This window comes from Electrophorus electricus, chromosome 17 (assembly GCF_041902795.1).
Source record: "Electrophorus electricus isolate QZ-2024a chromosome 17, ASM4190279v1, whole genome shotgun sequence".
NCBI lineage: Eukaryota > Metazoa > Chordata > Actinopteri > Gymnotiformes > Gymnotidae > Electrophorus > Electrophorus electricus.
Window position 1 is genome coordinate 18,041,477 of NC_137513.1, and position 17,509 is coordinate 18,058,985.

The window sequence follows — 17,509 nt, forward strand, 5'->3', positions numbered from 1 at the left end:
AAATAATAGACCTAAAAATAGGTCTAAAAAACAAAAACAAAGTATGGAAAAATAATGGAATGGAATAATAACAATTTATTTACTAATTGATCAGAAATTAATAAAATGTGAACAGAAATAGGTAGGCATAGATAATTTTGTGTTCCATGTTCATAAATTGAAGGAATACATCGACATTACAAATATTTTGGCAAAACAAGGGAACAATAACGTAATGAAAAACATAAAGATAACTTGATGTGCTTGATGGATTGGTGAGCTGACGCTCGAGTAGCAATAATGCTTCTTTGCTATTTTTAGTGTAACAGCCACATACTTCTGCTTTTCCAAATTAAAGGGAGATCTCGTACAAACCGTGAGAAATGTAATTTTTTTATCCGTTTAGCTTCATTCACCCCCATTCATTTCGGACTCACTCTTGAGCGCCTCTAGTGTCTGTTCATAGGAATTGCATCGCGCATGCATGACTGTACTTTACCTGAACAGACTTTGACACCTAGTGCAATGTGGGAAATGGCGTTTATAAATGACAGATTCGCTATACACGATGTTCATATGTCGGCATTACGAACTACATTCTCCACAAACACCGTTAGGCGGACGTGTACATGTACACAAAAAAGCCTGGCTACCGGTTTCCCTGCAGTCCGTGAATGAACGCGTCTGATTAACGCGACCAACTGCTGAAATGGCAGGAGAAATATCCATACTTGGTACGTGATTTGTTGGTTGGTTTGCCTGTTTGTTTGTTTGTTTGTTTGCCGCTGCCTGAGTTCATTAAAACAACAAGGGTGACAAAAATGGCTTGATAAGTTAGCTAGCGACGTAATGTATAGCTAAGTAGCTAGCTAGCTTGTTATGCTAGTTATGCTAGGAGTAACCCTTAAGTGACCTAACGTTGACATTTAGTTGGATATCCCAGCTAGCTCGCTACTTTAAAATATAATAAAATGTTTACAATATAGGAACAGCTTCTTAAATAAACATTCTCGCATAAATTGTATCAAAGTAACAGACTTCGCTCTCCTAGTTAAACCTCGGCGTTCACGTTAAATCAACGCCGCATGTGCCGCCAACACGAATGCCGAAGAGGTTATTAAAGCTTTTGGTTTTTATGACACTATTATTGCATTCAGAGGCAGCCGTATGAAGTCATGATAAATGAGCGTCATATACAGATTAACTCGGTGATAAAGGCCTTAGGCCTCTTATGGTATAGGTGGTGTAGAGCCTTATGAACAGAAAGTGTGAGTAGTCATGTTCGTTAGTCTCTTATTAATATCATAAATTATAGGAAGGGCTGTTAGTTATCTATTAAATATTTTATTGATAACAGTTCTAAGGAAACACATTTACGTAGTCGTCATCTTTAGTAAATATGCTGCAATAGTTTGCAACTTCTTTAGACAAAACTTGGAAACTAAAAGCATTAGTTTTTTCCTCTGTAATGTTTTGGAGAGACCTGGTTTGTCTCATCAAATCGCCTGATTGCTCATTTACTCGTAAGCATGCCATTTTATCTTACAGAGCTACAAATGAACCTTGTCTTGGAAGATCTGACATTTTTTATTCTCTGACAGATCTATAGCTAACTATAATAGTCAAGCTCAGTCTAATTCACTGTTTGTAATAATGTCCTTCTGTGCAGGGTCCGTTATACTGGCCTTATTCCTGGCTGGCTATCTTGGCCAACAGTATCTGCCTCCTCCTACACCCAAAGTAATTGGGTTGGATCTCGGAACAACATTTTGTTCAGTGGGAGTGTTCCAACCAGGAACGGGAGAAGTGGAAGTTATTGGAGATGAAAAGGGTCGGAAAAGCATACCCAGTGTTGTGTCATTCACTGCCACTGGTATATATGTTGGGCATGAAGGCCAGGAATTATCTGACATTAATCCTCAAAACACAATTTATGATGCCAAGAGATTTATAGGGAAGATTTTTGACCCCATGACTTTGGACCAAGAGAGTGCACGCTACCCATTCAAGGTAAATCATGGAATAACCTCCGGGAACCACACATTTGCTAATTTATTTTAGTAAATACATATTTATTGAATTTAATTCTTTCGACTTCCTCAGTGTCTGAAGGCTTTTTAAGAGCCTGTAGATATTTACTTATATCATGTAATCTTATTTGTCTACACTGTTAGATGTAGGTCCATTTATTTACACCTGTGTTGTTTTACAGATAATTCTCAACAATGGGAGTGCAGAGTTTTTGGTCTCTACAAATACCACGTTCACAGTGAACCCAGAATTCATCAGCTCTCGCCTCCTGCTGAAAATGCGAAAGATGGCAGAGAACCATCTGGGAATCCACATTGAGAAAGCGGTCATATCTGTGCCAGCAGAATTTGATGAGATGCAGAGAAACTACACCATCAGAGCGGCCAACCTAGCTGGTCAGTCTGCCAGTAAACCACTTCCTTTAGAATCGCAGCTAGAACCCCATCAATTTATTTACTGGTCATTACGGTTGATTAGACATAAAATCTTTGAGGCAGCAATTTCTCCAGCTGGCAGGTTACTTTTTCATTATGCAGCAACAGAGACATCACTGCAACTACAATACTGTATGACTACATTCACTAAAAACTGCTGTTATTACTGGTAATAAGCTCTAAAAGATAGCAGATGGCAGTGGAAGCTGAAGCTGATTGTGGTGTTTGGATTTGATTACAGTAATGCATAGTGTAAACTGAGTCATGGTCAGAGAAGGAAGACCAAATGACTGTGACTGTTGCCATTTAATAGTAATCCATTTCTTCAACCAGGGCTAGACATTTTGAGGGTCATCAATGAACCTACAGCGGCGGCGATGGCCTATGGGCTACACAAAGTGGACGTGTTTAACGTCCTGGTGGTGGACCTGGGAGGAGGGACTCTGGATGTTTCTCTGCTCAACAAGCAGGGTGGCATGTTCCTGACCAGGGCCATGGCAGGTGAGAGCACACGAACACTCGGGTAAAGATTGACTCGATCTCCAGTAGCTCCAGTATGAATGACATCTTTTTGGTATCAAAGCACACCTTTCTGTCCTTCCTAACGGTTTACCACTGCAGTCTCCAGAAGCTCAAGTCTGCCTGTTTTCTTTCGACAGGTAATAACAAGTTGGGTGGGCAGGACTTCAGCCAGCGCCTGTTTCAGTACGCCAGCGAGCGTGTACATCAGCTATACGGAGTCCCACCCACCCTTAAGGAGGACATTCACCGGCTCCGCCAGGCCGTGGAGGAGGCCAAACTTAACCTGACTGTGGAGTCCAGCGTCCCCCTCAAAGTGCAACTCTGCCTGCAGACCACAGGAGCTGAGGGCCCCCGGGAGGAGAACGTCACCTTCCACGAGCAGCTGACCCGCGAGCTCTTTGAACACCTCAACGCGGACCTCTTCCAGAAGATTCTGGCGCCCATCGAGACGGTTTTGTCTGAGGGGCGCTTGGATAAGGGCGAGGTGGATGAAATCGTCCTGGTGGGTGGCTCGACCAGGATCCCACGTATCCGACAACTCATTAGCCAGTACTTTGGGAAGGAGCCCAACACGTCCGTGGACCCGGACCTGGCTGTAGTGACAGGTGTGGCCTTACAGGCAGGTATCATGGGTGGGGCCTGGCCCCTGCAGGTCAGTGCCATTGAGATACCAAACAGAAATCTGCGTAAAACGAACTTCAGCTGAGCCTGAATGGGGCCACGGTTTTTAATGGATCATTCATTACAGGTCTATGGGTAAACAAGCCTGGTCAGTGACTAAAATGCACTTTTTCTTGTTTAGCTTCTTCAAATGTGTTAGTCTTGCAGTAGCTAGTGAAGCACTGTGGCAGTGCAGAGCTGCAAGTGTTAGTGTTTAGGGAGCAACAGTACTGAACTCTTGAAACAATTCCATTATGGATTTAAGTCAAACAACGATATCCACCCGTATTTACTTGGACATGTGTTTATTATCGCCCAGTTCCAAACTCCAAACTATGTCATGCCAATAGCGCAATGGTTATTGATCCTCAAGACAGTGAGGGCCAACTCGTATCTAGCTGCTGCAGCATCTTTTTCGAGTTGGTACTCGCGCAGCTTCATAGAACAGCTGGAGTAGAGTACTATGATTGGCTGGCATCACCCTGAGTAAGAGGAAGCCATCCTTCACACCTAGAGATCAGTGCTAGTTAAGCTCTCTGTGGCTCAGGATTTTTCCTGGCAACCTCCCAATGATGGAGCGAAAGCTTTGACTGAATGGTTCATTTTTTATATCTATGTATGACTTTCTGTCATCATACAAATAAATGAACTAATTGCTCAGCTAACAATTTGCCTCCACCCACCATTAATAGCACTTATAGCCTACTTAAAGTAGAACCTGGCAAGTTCAGAATCCCAGGTAAGGGATTTAGTTCAGTGTACTGACTGATGCTTGAACTTGCAAAGTAATTTGCAATGGTGGACTGAGGGTGGGAGGCCTATGTAAGAATGGAATATTGAGAACAGGATTTGTACAATTATAGATTGGTACTTAAAAAAACATGGGAGACATTGGAAAGGTGGTCTGAAAAAGTCCTTCTGCTAGTATTATCTGTTCACAATCTGCCCAAAGTTCTGAAAAAAGGCATTCATCAGTTATTTATTTATTTAAGTTTATTTTAAAGGGTATGCATTATTTAAGAAATTGTGTTGAAAATACCTTTTGCTTGTGCCTTTTAAAAAGTCGCTGCTGTCATCTTAGTTGTGCGTAATGGACCAATATTGCTTGTCATTTTCTTTCTCCTTTCTGTGAACCTTTGACTATAAGGGACAACACAATTTCATCTATTACACTGATACATTTAGAAAATTTCCATCTGCCAACTATTCAGTGTTTACCGGTGTTTGTAGGGCAAACTACTGATCCATAGAAATATTGACAAAAGAGCCAAGAATGAATGAAAAATCGGACCAAAATCTGTGGGGGAAAGTGGCGCTGTATTGTAAAATTCTCAAAAGCTTGAATTTAATATGGTGGCACTTCTGCTTTCTGTTGTGACATATAATCTCTGTACTTAGAAGTGACTGACTAATGGTCCTGTTCTCTGCACCAATGTGGCATGGTACCAGTAGGGGTCTCTCTCATATTTTATGTTTTCATTCTGATGTAATACATCATTGACCTATTGCTTGATCAAAAGCATTCACCAGCTAACATCTGCCTTTTGGTCAAAACCAGGTCACTCATGAAAGTTAAATCATAAAAGTTGATAACATTCAGACTACAGGACTCGGGTGCAGTCAGTCAGCTGGTCTTAAGCCTAGAATAGTGATGCAAGCCATGGTGAATTTAAAATTTACTGCAAGATGTGTGTTAGCCTCTTAGGTGCAGCTATAGGGTAGGTGTACCTAAAAAAGTAATCACTAAGCATATGCTTTGTTAAAGCCTAAGGAAAAGTCTCAATGTCACAATAGCATAATTAGTTATTACAACAGCCCCACCCATTCCCCACTATTTTAAAGTGTGTAAGCTGCCAGTTAGAAGGACAAAGCTGCACTTTGTCACCTGAAAGAAAAGGGTAGCGAGGTGCTCTAAACGCATTTTAATTGTTGGAAATCTAGAATACATCAAAACAAGGATAAATACATATTTTTATACAATTATTAAAAAATGTAAATGTTTATACAAAGGAAGCAAAAATATCTGCTTGCCTAAGTGAAATCTGCTGTATAATCTTTAGCTTCAGCTGTTTAGTCTACTTACTGGACCTACATTTCTTTGAAATACTGTTTCTAAAGAGGCCTTTTTGTCTTCTACTTTGCACAAGATACCACCACCACAGAAAAAAAGATGTAATTGGATGTTTTTTATTGATCTCCAACACATACAAAATAAAAACATGAAATAGCACAATTTGTTCAAATGTATAGTGTAACAATGTAAGCTTTTTATTATTAACAAATTGTTTATCTAACGTATGACATTGACCAGTCCCATAAGATACGATTTAATGACAATGTTTACAGTAAATGAATTACAATGACCATGTGGTGATGCTATTTCACCATCTCTGTACAATATATGCACACCAGCTTTGATTCTAGGCAAGTAAATGAGTTCTGTAGTACTTTTGACAGCACTGAAACTCAAATCCAACTGCACTGCGTTCAGTGTATAACTACCCATTAAAGCCCACACTTATTTATGCGAGCCTTCCCTTTAAACCGGATCCCCTTGGTAAAGAGAAGCCTGTAGCTTGTGTGTTTCTTAAATCATCTAGCTTTAACTTATTCTTTGTATATACAGTGTATTCGAAATTAGTTTGAATTGTTCTTTTAATTTCTTGAAAGGCAAAAAAAAAATTTATAAAAGCAATTCTTGAAAATGGACAATGACAACTGGGCACGTATGAAAACATTCACTGAAAAGTCACATACTGTAAATAGTTCACACACAGGACAACAACAGGCACTCTGTAAACACATTTGGAGTTTCTTTATTTGTTTCAGCCCTAACAGAAGGCAGTAGACTGTCAACATCATGCCTAAGTAAATCCTGCAAACACTGCTTACAAACAATCCATAGTTCCTGGTTTTTGGAGATTCTCTTTTTAAAGATACTCAGTTTTGTGATGGGCATGCTTGCGATCAGGAGCAGAAGACTGACATTCCAGCCACCCTGAGCGGCGAGGCCGGAGGCCACAGGTTTGGTAAAATACATAGGGCGTCCCCCCCAATTTTCCTAGCTACTTCATTACAAGCAATTTAACAATTTAAAAACTGGTATAGAGCCATCGTTTCTTTAGCAATACAGCAAAATTAAGTAGCTCACTGGAACACAAAATATTTAATAGGCAGCACGAGGGGTGAGGCGGGGGTTCAGTGGAATCAAAGGTAAACAAGTTAGAGGATTGGTGCGAGTTGCATCTCATCCCACCAGTCTGCAGAGTTCCTGCGGTCCATGAATGCCTCGGTTGCTTTAGTAGTCAAACCCATTTCCCTCACTGCTGACCCCATTGCTTACCTCTGTAGATAGAGATAAGTTGAATAAACGGGCTCTTACTGTAAGGCTATATAGAACAGCAAAGCAATAACGAGCATACAAGGCAATGTTAATTTATGCAATTGATCATTTCTTTTAATACTTCCATAGCAGACCTATGTGCTTCTTATAGCAACCACAGAATTTTTTTGGAAAAATTAAAGCAAATGTCATAAATCTTCTGTCCTTCATGACCTATTCCTTCACAATTCTGGCAGCAATAAGACCACAATTTTTCAAATTATCATGTGAAAACAACTTTACCTTAGTGTAACCAGTCCATTATTATAAAACGGTTATTTTTTAAAAAATTCCCCCTACAAAATCCACATGCCATTGCAATTCTACAGTACATTTTGAGGCCCCTTTCACTTACCAATAACAGGGCACTGATAGCATGGCTATCAAGACGAGAGCCATTTATGAGTTAGTGGTGGTGGAGGAGGGGAGGTTGGTGGGCAGCAGGCAGTGAGGGTCAGGAGCAGGGAGGGATGGAATGAGGTGGGAGGTGAGATGACAATGTGAGGGGTCACGCCCACGGTCAAACAGCTACTGCGGCTGACCTTTAAGACATGTCAGAACAACTCAGAGAGCCATGCGCATATCACTATTGGACCCACTCAACCACGCGCACACACGCATGAATGCATGCAAGCACACGCGCACACACACAAAGAAAATGCATGAACAAGAAATGCAAATTAAAAAATAAAAACAGCCCAACACTAAGCTGTAGTGACAGCTGCACAGGGCATCTTACCGGAGAAGATGAGCTTCTCCTTCATTATGTTGACATCTCGGCTGGACCTCCGAACAGCTGCACTTAGCATGATTTGCTCTGGGTTGTAGCTTCGCATTCCACTCATCTTCCATCTGTGTTAACACAAAAAACATACCCACATCCACACACCCGCACACAGACACACACCCGCACAAACGCATCCATACCCACATCCACACACACACGCCCCCTCTCAGTCACTTGTCTCAGCACTGTCCGTTTCCTCTATGGACGTAGTCAGTGAACTAAACACTATAACAAAAGTAAAAATATTGATCATGGTGTGCGTTGTGGAGTGTTCTCTCTGCCTTATCAGCAAGTTGGCTATTACACACGATAACTTGAGTCTAATCTATAAAACTTCGCCTTCAAAGCTCATTCTTCTTATTAAACACAATGCACTGCAGGATATCACTGTACCCACTCATAAAACACAACCGTATTCAGATCTTTTACCAGGATGAAAAAACACAAAGCAGAAAGGAACTCAATAACAGGCTTACATCTGTGTTTTTTAACCACTGCGTTTTCTGAAAGTATTCTTCACAAAACTAACAGTCCCAATTGCTAATAAATAATCATTTCATTTTTTTATATGCTTGTGAGAAAAGCACTTAACATAAGTGAGTGTCTTGACAATAATGACAGTAAATCATGGCCGTCCTGTGCATTTGTCCTTCAGTAGGGACTCGGGGCCGAGGTGCAGAGCAGGGCTTAGACTTGCTGCTATAAATAACTGGCTTTTAGTGTAGGTTCCTGGGCTTAATCTACAGGTAAGAATTATCTCAGACACGCTCTACCATGATAATACTTATATTTCAAGTGCAGCAAGAGCTACTACCTGAAATGAAAAGCTTTCTATGCCAGCGAGGAAACTTTAAATAATCATGCCAGTCACCATGCTAAAAGCCACAAAGGCTCAACAACCTCTTCTAGTGGACATAAACAGAATAAGTGTGATTATAAAGCACGCGGTTATGGTGAGCCTATCCATATTATTAATATTGTTCTGCTCATATTCTAAAATGATATTCTAAAATAATACACTAAGCAAAGGTTCAGGGATTAGGTGACGATGTTAAAACTGAGTTAAAACAAATCAAAAAGGATTTCAAGCACAAGATTTCAGGATAATTGATTATTGCTAGCTGCCGATAGACCAGGTGAGAGGAGAAGAATGCTACTAGAAACAGAAAATATGAAATTATATGGCTAAATAGTGAGTTAGCATAAGTTGCAAGTGAGGTCAAAGACAAACAAACAAAAAGTCTAGACAGACAGACAGATACAGACAGAGTGATGCAAAGACAGACTGACATACAGAGATATAAAGACAGACACACAGAACACATATATACAGACAGACAGACAGACAGAGACAAACAAAGTGTGTTTACTGGAAATGGACAACAGATGACAAATATTCTGTGGCACAGAATCATGGGTCAGTACAGCATGTGTGACCCAGTTACCTGATCATGTGATAGCTGAGAGATGCCATAATGCAGCAGAGAGGAGGGGCATGCACACCAGGCAGAGGAAGAGGAGGAGGAAGAAAGGTACGAAGGGTACGAACATAACAGAGCAAAAGGGAGAGAATCAAGAAGTCAATTCAAACGCAGAGAGGCGGACATCACTGTTCCTGGCACAGAAAACCCAGCAGCACCCAGAGGGCAGACGTTTGACAAGTCTCACAGTGATCACGGTGATTTGAACGTCTAACCGGAGGTCTGACTGTGGCGTGATGGTGACGTCATCGCCCCCTGCCCCTCATGGCTGTAATGCCAGCAGATTTACCGAGCAATCATTTATTCTTTTCATTCTTGTTTGTTTTGTCCTCCCTTCCGCGTCTTTCCTTAACATCATTCATCTTTCATTCTCTATCCCCTCTTTTCTTCTTTATGGGATCCCCTTCCTTATCTGAAGCCTTTACCAGATTAAAGGCTTTAAATTATAGGATGCACATTCGGTAAATTCTTTTCTGCCATAAACATGTAGCTAACGAAGCTCATGAATCAGCGCTGCTAGAAAATATTACAAATCGATTCCATGGTGTGGTGATGGAACTCAGTAAGAGAGTCGTCATAATTTACCCCGCAGTTACCCAGCAAAGGTATTCATCTCTGAAAGTGGGTGGAATGACTTTTTCACTTCTCTGTGGACTAGACTTCATTTGGAGTCAACTATGTTCCACTAAATAGTGGAGAAGATCCCATTAATAATGCAATACAGGAAACCAGAAGCTAACTCTAGAGTATAGGTCTTAATCTGTTGTGGGCTCAGTTACCAAAAGGTCATTTCTGAGTAGAATATGAGAAAAGAGTTTAAGATTGCCCTAGTTTTCCTTACAAATAAGATGACATTTTCGTGTTATTTGCACAAAACAAGATCTTATGATGCCTCTATATATTTCACTATTTGCTGCTAATCCATGTTATTAAATCTGTGTTTGTGCACACATGAGCGAGAGACAATGAAAGAGAGAAAGAGACAACGACAGAGGACGAGATCCATCTTAATAAAACCGATGAGTCGCATGTATCAGCACTGCTGTGGCGTGCCGACATGCCCGTGCTCATTCTCGTAGCTCAACCAGCGCCCCGTATATCTCTGCCCGATTACACAGACCCCACAGTAAGATCATTTGATGAGCACAAGCAGCTGAGCTGATAAAGTCCTTACTTTTGGAATACAAAAATCCCCAGTACTAGGGCGAAGGAGACCAGATCTGTGGTGACCCATATCAGGCAGTACTCGTGTGGGCTCTGCAACAGCAAAAGCAGCAATTTAATAGAACAGACACTAGATGGCACTGTGACACAAAATGAGCAGTCCCCTCCCTGCAGAAACATACTGGCAGCTAAATACTTTTACAGCATTGCGAAGATTTTTCTCAGTGGGAAAATAAATGACATTCTTTAAACTAAATTAACTGTAGACATATATACTTAATCTTAGATGATCAGAAAATGAAGTCTATATTTTTAAACAAAATTTATAAGAGTTGGTGCTGTAATAGCTGGTGCTGTATTTATCTAAATTGATAACAAAAACTCACTTTTTACTTTAAACATTAAAAAGCCTTTACACATTCTTGGCAGACATGAAGCGGCTCTGTGCCAGAACCTGCCAGCTGCTGGTAGTGGCGTGATGTGTGGAGTGTAGAGCTACAGTGTCTCACCATCAGCCAGAGTGGGGACAGCACTTTCTTCAGGACCTGCGGGGCTTCTGAGGAGACAGACTGCACGCCACTGCACCAGAGCAAAGAGTACAGCCACGGCTCATTCACCGTATAGAGAGTCACGCTCAGGTTACTGGCTGTGTAGGTGCTGTAAAACACACACACACACACACACAGGTATGTTGTATTATAGACAGAGAGCCCTGAGAGAGGGTGACCAACACGAGTGCAGAGTCGCTGCTTTAATTAAAGTGGAAGCGCACACGCGCACGTGGCAGGCTCAGCGACTCACCGCACGTCCTGTGCTGTGGCCTGGTTGTAGCGCAGAAGGAGACGGCTCACGCCGTCCTGTTGGAGCGCTTCTACCGGCTGCTTCCTCATGGATGTCTGCTGGAAGGCTGGCACCTCCTGTTTCACCAGCTCCCTGTCCCAGTCCACGGCCCATACCACCTGGACACACACACACACACACACACACACACACACACACACACACACACACACAGAGATTTGCTCTGTTTGTATAGCAAAGCAAAGAAAAACCTATTCAGAAAGCTGTCCAAGTACCATGCCAACTACCCATAGCCAGGCCAAGCCCAGCCCAAGAAGAGCCCAGGGCTCATGTAACAAGCACAGGTCAGTGGCCTCACAGTCAGATTTGTTTATATTAAAAATACTAATGAGAGGCAGCTAATCTTTCTTTGATCCTTGCAACCGTAGTAACGTATATAACTCGGTACCGATGCATATGTATGGCATAGTAACGTATATAACTCGGTACCGATGCATATGTATGGCATAGTAACGTATATAACTCGGTACCGATGCATATGTATGGCATAGTAACGTATATAACTCGGTACCGATGCATATGTATGGCATAGTAACGTATATAACTCGGTACCGATGCATATGTATGGCATAGTAACGTATATAACTCGGTACCGATGCATATGTATGGCATAGTAACGTATATAACTCGGTACCGATGCATATGTATGGCATAGTAACGTATATAACTCGGTACCGATGCATATGTATGGCATAGTAACGTATATAACTCGGTACCGATGCATATGTATGGCATAGTAACGTATATAACTCGGCACCGATGCATATGTATGGTATAGTAATGTATATAACTCGTAGCATTTGTAGTGTGCCTTGCTGTCCTGTTACCCACCTGGTGCTGGGCAATGCCCGACTGCAGCACGGTGGCCAGGGTGAGGTTGACCCAGCTCAGATGGTGTGGGTGACCCTGGGGGGGGCGGTGCAGCGTCAACAGGATGGAGCGGTTGGCGCGCAAGACCAGCTGCAGCAATTGCTCCAGGCTGCACACCGTCTGGTTGCCCACCAGGCGGCGCTGCTGCTCCGACATGCGCCGTACTGTCCAGTAGGGGTCGTCCTGCCCTCGGCACAAACCGAAGGGTTAAAAAAAAACAAAAAAAAAAACAAAAAAACAAAAAAAAAAAAACGAGTTAGTCAAACGGGTTTTGAGGGCCCACCGAACAAAGCAAAAAGCGGGCTTTTCTGTTCTGGAACCGATATTTCAGCAGACGGTTGCTTTAGAAATATGCTGAGTGTGCACTTTCCAGTAATTTCAAGAACAGGCTGTTCAAACTGCTCAAGTCATTAGTTGACTACAGCGTCATTTAACTGACAGGAGCCTTCGTAGACGGCGCTGCGTCTCTGGAAAGGCAGTGGCCGAGTACCTGCAGGAACCAGCGGCCCGCGTTGAGAGTACGCAGGTCGGTCCAGTTGAAGGAGGACGCATCGTCATGCTGCCTCTCTGGGAAGAGTCTCCGCACATCCGTGGTTCGCCGCAGTGTTCGGTCCCTCATCAGGAATGGCACTCCATCTAGGCTAGAGACACAGCGCGTAGACACTCACCTTCACAGGATTCTACTGCTCAACCTGTTACTAGGACAACACACTGCCAAGAACAATAGAGATAATGTGCATGTCTTTTTGTTGTTCAACGTATAAATATTGTCATTTGTATAGTTCTGTTGCAATAATGTTGATATTAGCATGATAGAACAATGTAGTTTTATATTGTATTGGTCTGACACTAGTATATTATTATTTTCATTAAGCGACACAGAAATAAATCAGTGCCTTCAAATATGTTCACAAGCATCAAACCTTGCGGAAAACATAGTATATGTTTTCCTTAATTTGTTTGCTGTTGTATACAGAGACCCACAGGGTGTAGTCTGGCACTGTTGACACTGAAGCCAAGAGACTTGGACCATAAATATGGTTCTCCGTTATCCCACTTAATTATTTAGTCCTAAAACAGGCACAGAGCAGACAGACTTGCCTGTCAGCGGCAGTCTCATCTCCCCAATACACACTTGCAGGATATGCAGACAAAGCACACACAGGCATAAAACAAGAACCTTTACTCCCCTGGGCACGCTCAATACAACCCCCAGTACAGCCAGAGCTGCTGGAGGCTCCTTCCTCCCATCCTGTGATCCATCATCTCAGCATGACTTAACCCCACCTCCCAGTGATGGGTAATGAGTAAACACACACACACACACACCCTGTGATCCTGAGTGTTATATTGACGTATGCTGTACTCAGGGGCTCAAAGTGAGAGGGGATAAAGAATATATGAATTGTACGAATACCTGATGGCCACGTCTGCCTGCAGACCGACGATGTTCATGTGCAGAGCCTTTTGGAAGGAGAGTAGCGTGTTCTCAGGAGCCAGCTGACAGGAAGCAGAGGAGAACACACACAGGGAGATTTAACCTTCAACCGTTCAATCAGCGGGGGAGCTTGCACACCAAGGGACAAGGAGAAAAGGTACATAACGCTACACAGGAAAACAAAGAGAGAGAGAGAGAGAGAGAGAGAGAGACTGATCACACACCGCAGAGAGCTACAGGAGAGAGAGAGAGAGAGAGAGAGAGAGAGAGAGAGTGAGAGAGTGAGAGTGAGAGTGAGAGAGAGAGAGAGAGAGGGAGAGGGAGAGGGAGAGGGAGAGAGAGGGAGAGGAGAGAGAGAGAGAGAGAGAGAGAGAGAGAGAGAGAGAGAGAGCGCGAGAGGGAGAGGGAGAGAGAGAGAGAGTGAGAGTGAGAGAGCGCGAGAGGGAGAGAGAGAGAGAGTGAGAGTGAGAGAGCGCGAGAGGGAGAGAGAGAGAGAGAGAGAGAGAGAGAGAGAGAGAGAGTGAGAGTGAGAGTGAGAGTGAGAGAGAGAGAGAGAGAGAGAGAGAGAGAGAGAGAGAGAGAGAGAGCGAGCAGGGGAGGAAAAAGATGAGCAGGCGTATATTGATGGGTAGGATTAGAGTTCAAACCTGCCTGCGAGACCTTTTCCTCCCACGGGAGATCATCACTGCCTAAACCTCTTTCAATTATTCTGCTGTAAATCAATAACTCATAAAAGAGGAAGTTTTTGTTTTTTGTTTTTTTTTGCTGCAAGGCAGCAGCTACACTTTTATTACACCGTTTGTGTAAATCGGTTCAAACTTCCACAACGCTGCGCAGGCAACAACAAGAATAACAGATAAGTGTTTCGAGATAAGTGCAGCCGAAGGAAACTGTTGACTGAGTGGTAAACGTCCAGCCTGCAGTTTCGCATCAAGCAACACAAGGACTCAAGCATGGTGCATGCCGATGCTGGAAAAGAGGTGTATTGTGTGGAGTACACACAGGCAGCCCTGTATGTCCCCCCCCCCCCCCCCAAATCATTCCCCATATGGCCTTTTCCTCATATGAGCAAAGCAAACCAGATAGGGTGAAATGCACATGCAGGAACGTTGTCTCCACTTCAAATACAACTGCGTAAACATAGCCGGTGTTTTCTACCTAAGGGTATCTATCCAAGCTCCTTTTCCAACACTTACTGGAATTAATGACCTGCAAGTTGCATGGCAGTGATTACAGTTCATCTCCTTGACTCCTGCTTTTAGATGCAAGCAGTTTAGTTGCCTGCATTGTATGCATCACTATGTTATTCATACCTGTGGGAGTAATATTATGGTGTGTGGGTGGAGTGAGTGAAGCATAGGGGAGAGTGATAAGACAACAGATGGCTGTGTGTGTGTGTGTGCGCGCGTGCGTGCGTGTGTGTGTGTGTGTGCGTGCGTGTGTGTGTGTGTGTGTGCGCGTGTGCTAGAGCAGTCCTCTCGTGCCCACGCACACCCTCATCAAACCAAGTCCTTCGTGTGCTCTATAAAGCATGCAAATCCAGAGAAAAGGAAAACGTGCAGAGCGCGGGGTACGGCATCACTGGATCTTACCATGGGCGCGCCCCGCTGGCCAATGACGGCGGGCCGTGCTTTGAGCCCGTCTCGCTGCATGATGCAAGGCGAGGAGATGGACAGAGGGGCCATGTAGAGGCCCAGGAGCACAGCCAGGTAGAGAAGCGCCACCACTACCTGAAACCCTGCAGTGCACACACACACACACACACACACACACACACACGCGCACACGCACACCTTCATGCTTGCCACTCTCTCAGACTGAATACCCTGAACAATGATCTACACACAACTCATATACATCTTAAACCGTTCAAGCGCATTTCCTGTACGATACATGGCCTACCTGTACAAATTTTATCTATTTATTTATTTTGAAAGCTTGAAAGAGGGTCTTAATGTCTTTAAGTGTCTTATGAAACGTATTAACATTTAGTTGAGGGCAACAAGCCTTTCTGTAGCTGTGCTTCAGCCAGGAACCGAGGGGCCACTACACCCTCCATACTACAGCTGACATGGAAGTGCTTGGATAAACACAGCAGGTAATTCACTGGGAAACAAAGGCGTACAGAAAACATCCCCAAACACATCAGTTTACATTAACCAGCACACTCATTGAGCAGGTGAGGCTGACGCTGTATCCCAGGACCTAGGAGGGTACCAAAAGAGAAAGGCACCATTCTTCTGGATTCTCTTCATTAATTATTAACACTTTGTGAAAGGGGTGATGAGTGAGGTCAGTGTTTGATGGTGGAGATGTGGAAGGGAAGCAAACTTACTGGGCCTCTCAGACCGAGCCAACTGTCCTGCCACCAGCCAGGCCAGAGCCGTGATTGCAGCCAGTGCACCTATGTGCAGAAATGGTCCAGTGGCCTGAATCACACATGCGTGCACACACACACACACACGCACACACGCACGCAAAATCAAGACAGAGAGTGACATGAGTCCAGGCAATTGTCAGGAATGTCAAGTTACCTGAATCAGCTTTACAGTGTTATAAATTGGTAGAAAACCCCAGAGGGCCAGCTTTGGGTCAAAATCAACACTAGCAGGTAGTATTGCAGATAGATCAAGTTTAGACTAAGAGAGAATTCAAATTGTTCAAAACCAGAAATAATGTGTCCAGAAAACAGATCCAAAATGCCACATTCAGATCAGCAGTTACATGGGGTACTTACCTGGAGAGAGACTGAGATGATGTCCCATTCTTCACACCATATCTGACTTACATATATCACTCCAGTGATGGTAGTCAGCAAAGCTATAGTCACCCCAATCTAAGAGGGTAAAGCACAGGGGTTTTTTTTTTCAGATTATGAATTGATTACCAAATGAATCAATATACCTGCTTAAAAGCAACGTGAAGGGTGGCTCGTTCGCTCCTGTGCCGTGACTGTGCTATCTCTGCACGACCACAGTGATAAGGTTGACAGATACCTTATGGAGCCAGTGCAAGTTCAGCTGCTGTCCGACTGCTATATGGCATAAAGCTAAAATCTGCACACACACACACACACACACACACACACACACACACACACACACACACACACACGTGAGCCATCAACTACTGCTATCAGCAAACAGCTGAACACAAAAATTGCAAGTGTCAGTGCATTTTTAGACGAGTGCATTTTGACAGCATGAAGCTGAAGGGCCACGTGCTTGTCTGTGTTGTGGAACTCAGTAACACGTGGAGTGGATGTGTGTCTGAGAAGAGCTGCCTCCACAGCCTTATGGGAACTGTCCATGTCATGTCAACTCACCATTAATAATGCGAGATACGTGAAGCCTGCAGCTGTCGTGGCAAGTATCGGAACTGTGCCGTCACTCCACTCCCCTGACCGGTTATACAGTAACCTAATGTAAACAGCACAGCAGAGTGAGGTAAACAACACAAATAAACCAAAATAAATGTGACAAACCAAACTTGAAACACCACAAGGTAATATAAACAGCACAGCAGATGTAAACAGCATTTGTTTCATTGTTACACAGTATGCTGGAAACCAAAAGGCCATCAGGACATAATGAGAACTACAAAAAGTGAATGCAGAGGTTGCCCTGTTACAGCCCCACAAACATATACTGTGCTACTCAGTGCTAAATACTGAAGGAAAATTCTGAATTATTCATGAATATCATATCATTTTATTATATGATTTTATTTTATTATTAGCTCATCAGCTTTCATAAGTGTATGTGCTTCAGGTTGGCACCTCAGTTTCAGGTGGGCTCTCCGGTTACAGAATAAATTAAGTCAATAATATACAATACAAGAAATATAATACAAGAAGTAAAATAGCGATCTTCTAAAGAATTCCAATACTATATAAGCCAA

The 17,509-nt window shown here is 43.2% G+C and overlaps 2 protein-coding genes across 7 annotated transcripts in view; one reads left to right on the forward strand and one right to left on the reverse strand.

The window, feature by feature from the left end:
* The first annotated feature begins 597 nt into the window (after nt 1–597).
* hspa13 (heat shock protein 70 family, member 13) lies at nt 598–5,783 on the forward strand. The gene is made up of 5 exons (XM_027024328.3): nt 598–713; nt 1,649–1,989; nt 2,192–2,405; nt 2,778–2,945; nt 3,104–5,783. The coding sequence occupies exons 1-5, from the start codon at nt 689–691 to the stop codon at nt 3,670–3,672; spliced, it is 1,317 nt and encodes a 438-aa protein (XP_026880129.1). The 5' UTR covers nt 598–688; the 3' UTR covers nt 3,673–5,783.
* A 14-nt stretch (nt 5,784–5,797) lies between these two features.
* gdpd5b (glycerophosphodiester phosphodiesterase domain containing 5b) overlaps nt 5,798–17,509 on the reverse strand; it is a 32,838-nt gene continuing 21,126 nt past the window's right edge. For 2 of the 6 annotated variants that reach the window (XM_035533990.2, XM_081699771.1), the window contains 14 exons: nt 16,935–17,028; nt 16,606–16,665; nt 16,347–16,445; nt 15,945–16,038; nt 15,202–15,347; nt 13,589–13,671; nt 12,662–12,812; nt 12,133–12,354; nt 11,242–11,399; nt 10,950–11,097; nt 10,451–10,533; nt 9,241–9,255; nt 7,748–7,860; nt 5,798–6,971 (listed from right to left, as the gene is read on the reverse strand). In XM_035533990.2, coding sequence (XP_035389883.1) covers nt 6,925–6,971; nt 7,748–7,860; nt 9,241–9,255; nt 10,451–10,533; nt 10,950–11,097; nt 11,242–11,399; nt 12,133–12,354; nt 12,662–12,812; nt 13,589–13,671; nt 15,202–15,347; nt 15,945–16,038; nt 16,347–16,445; nt 16,606–16,665; nt 16,935–17,028 — 1,513 coding nt within the window. In that variant the 3' untranslated portion in view covers nt 5,798–6,924. Of the gene's footprint in view, nt 6,972–7,363; nt 7,551–7,747; nt 9,081–9,240; nt 9,256–10,450; nt 10,534–10,949; nt 11,098–11,241; nt 11,400–12,132; nt 12,355–12,661; nt 12,813–13,588; nt 13,672–15,201; nt 15,348–15,944; nt 16,039–16,346; nt 16,446–16,605; nt 16,666–16,934; nt 17,029–17,509 lie in introns of all 6 variants that reach the window. The other 4 variants (XM_035533991.2, XM_081699770.1, XM_081699769.1 and 1 more) reach the window with 4 other exon arrangements.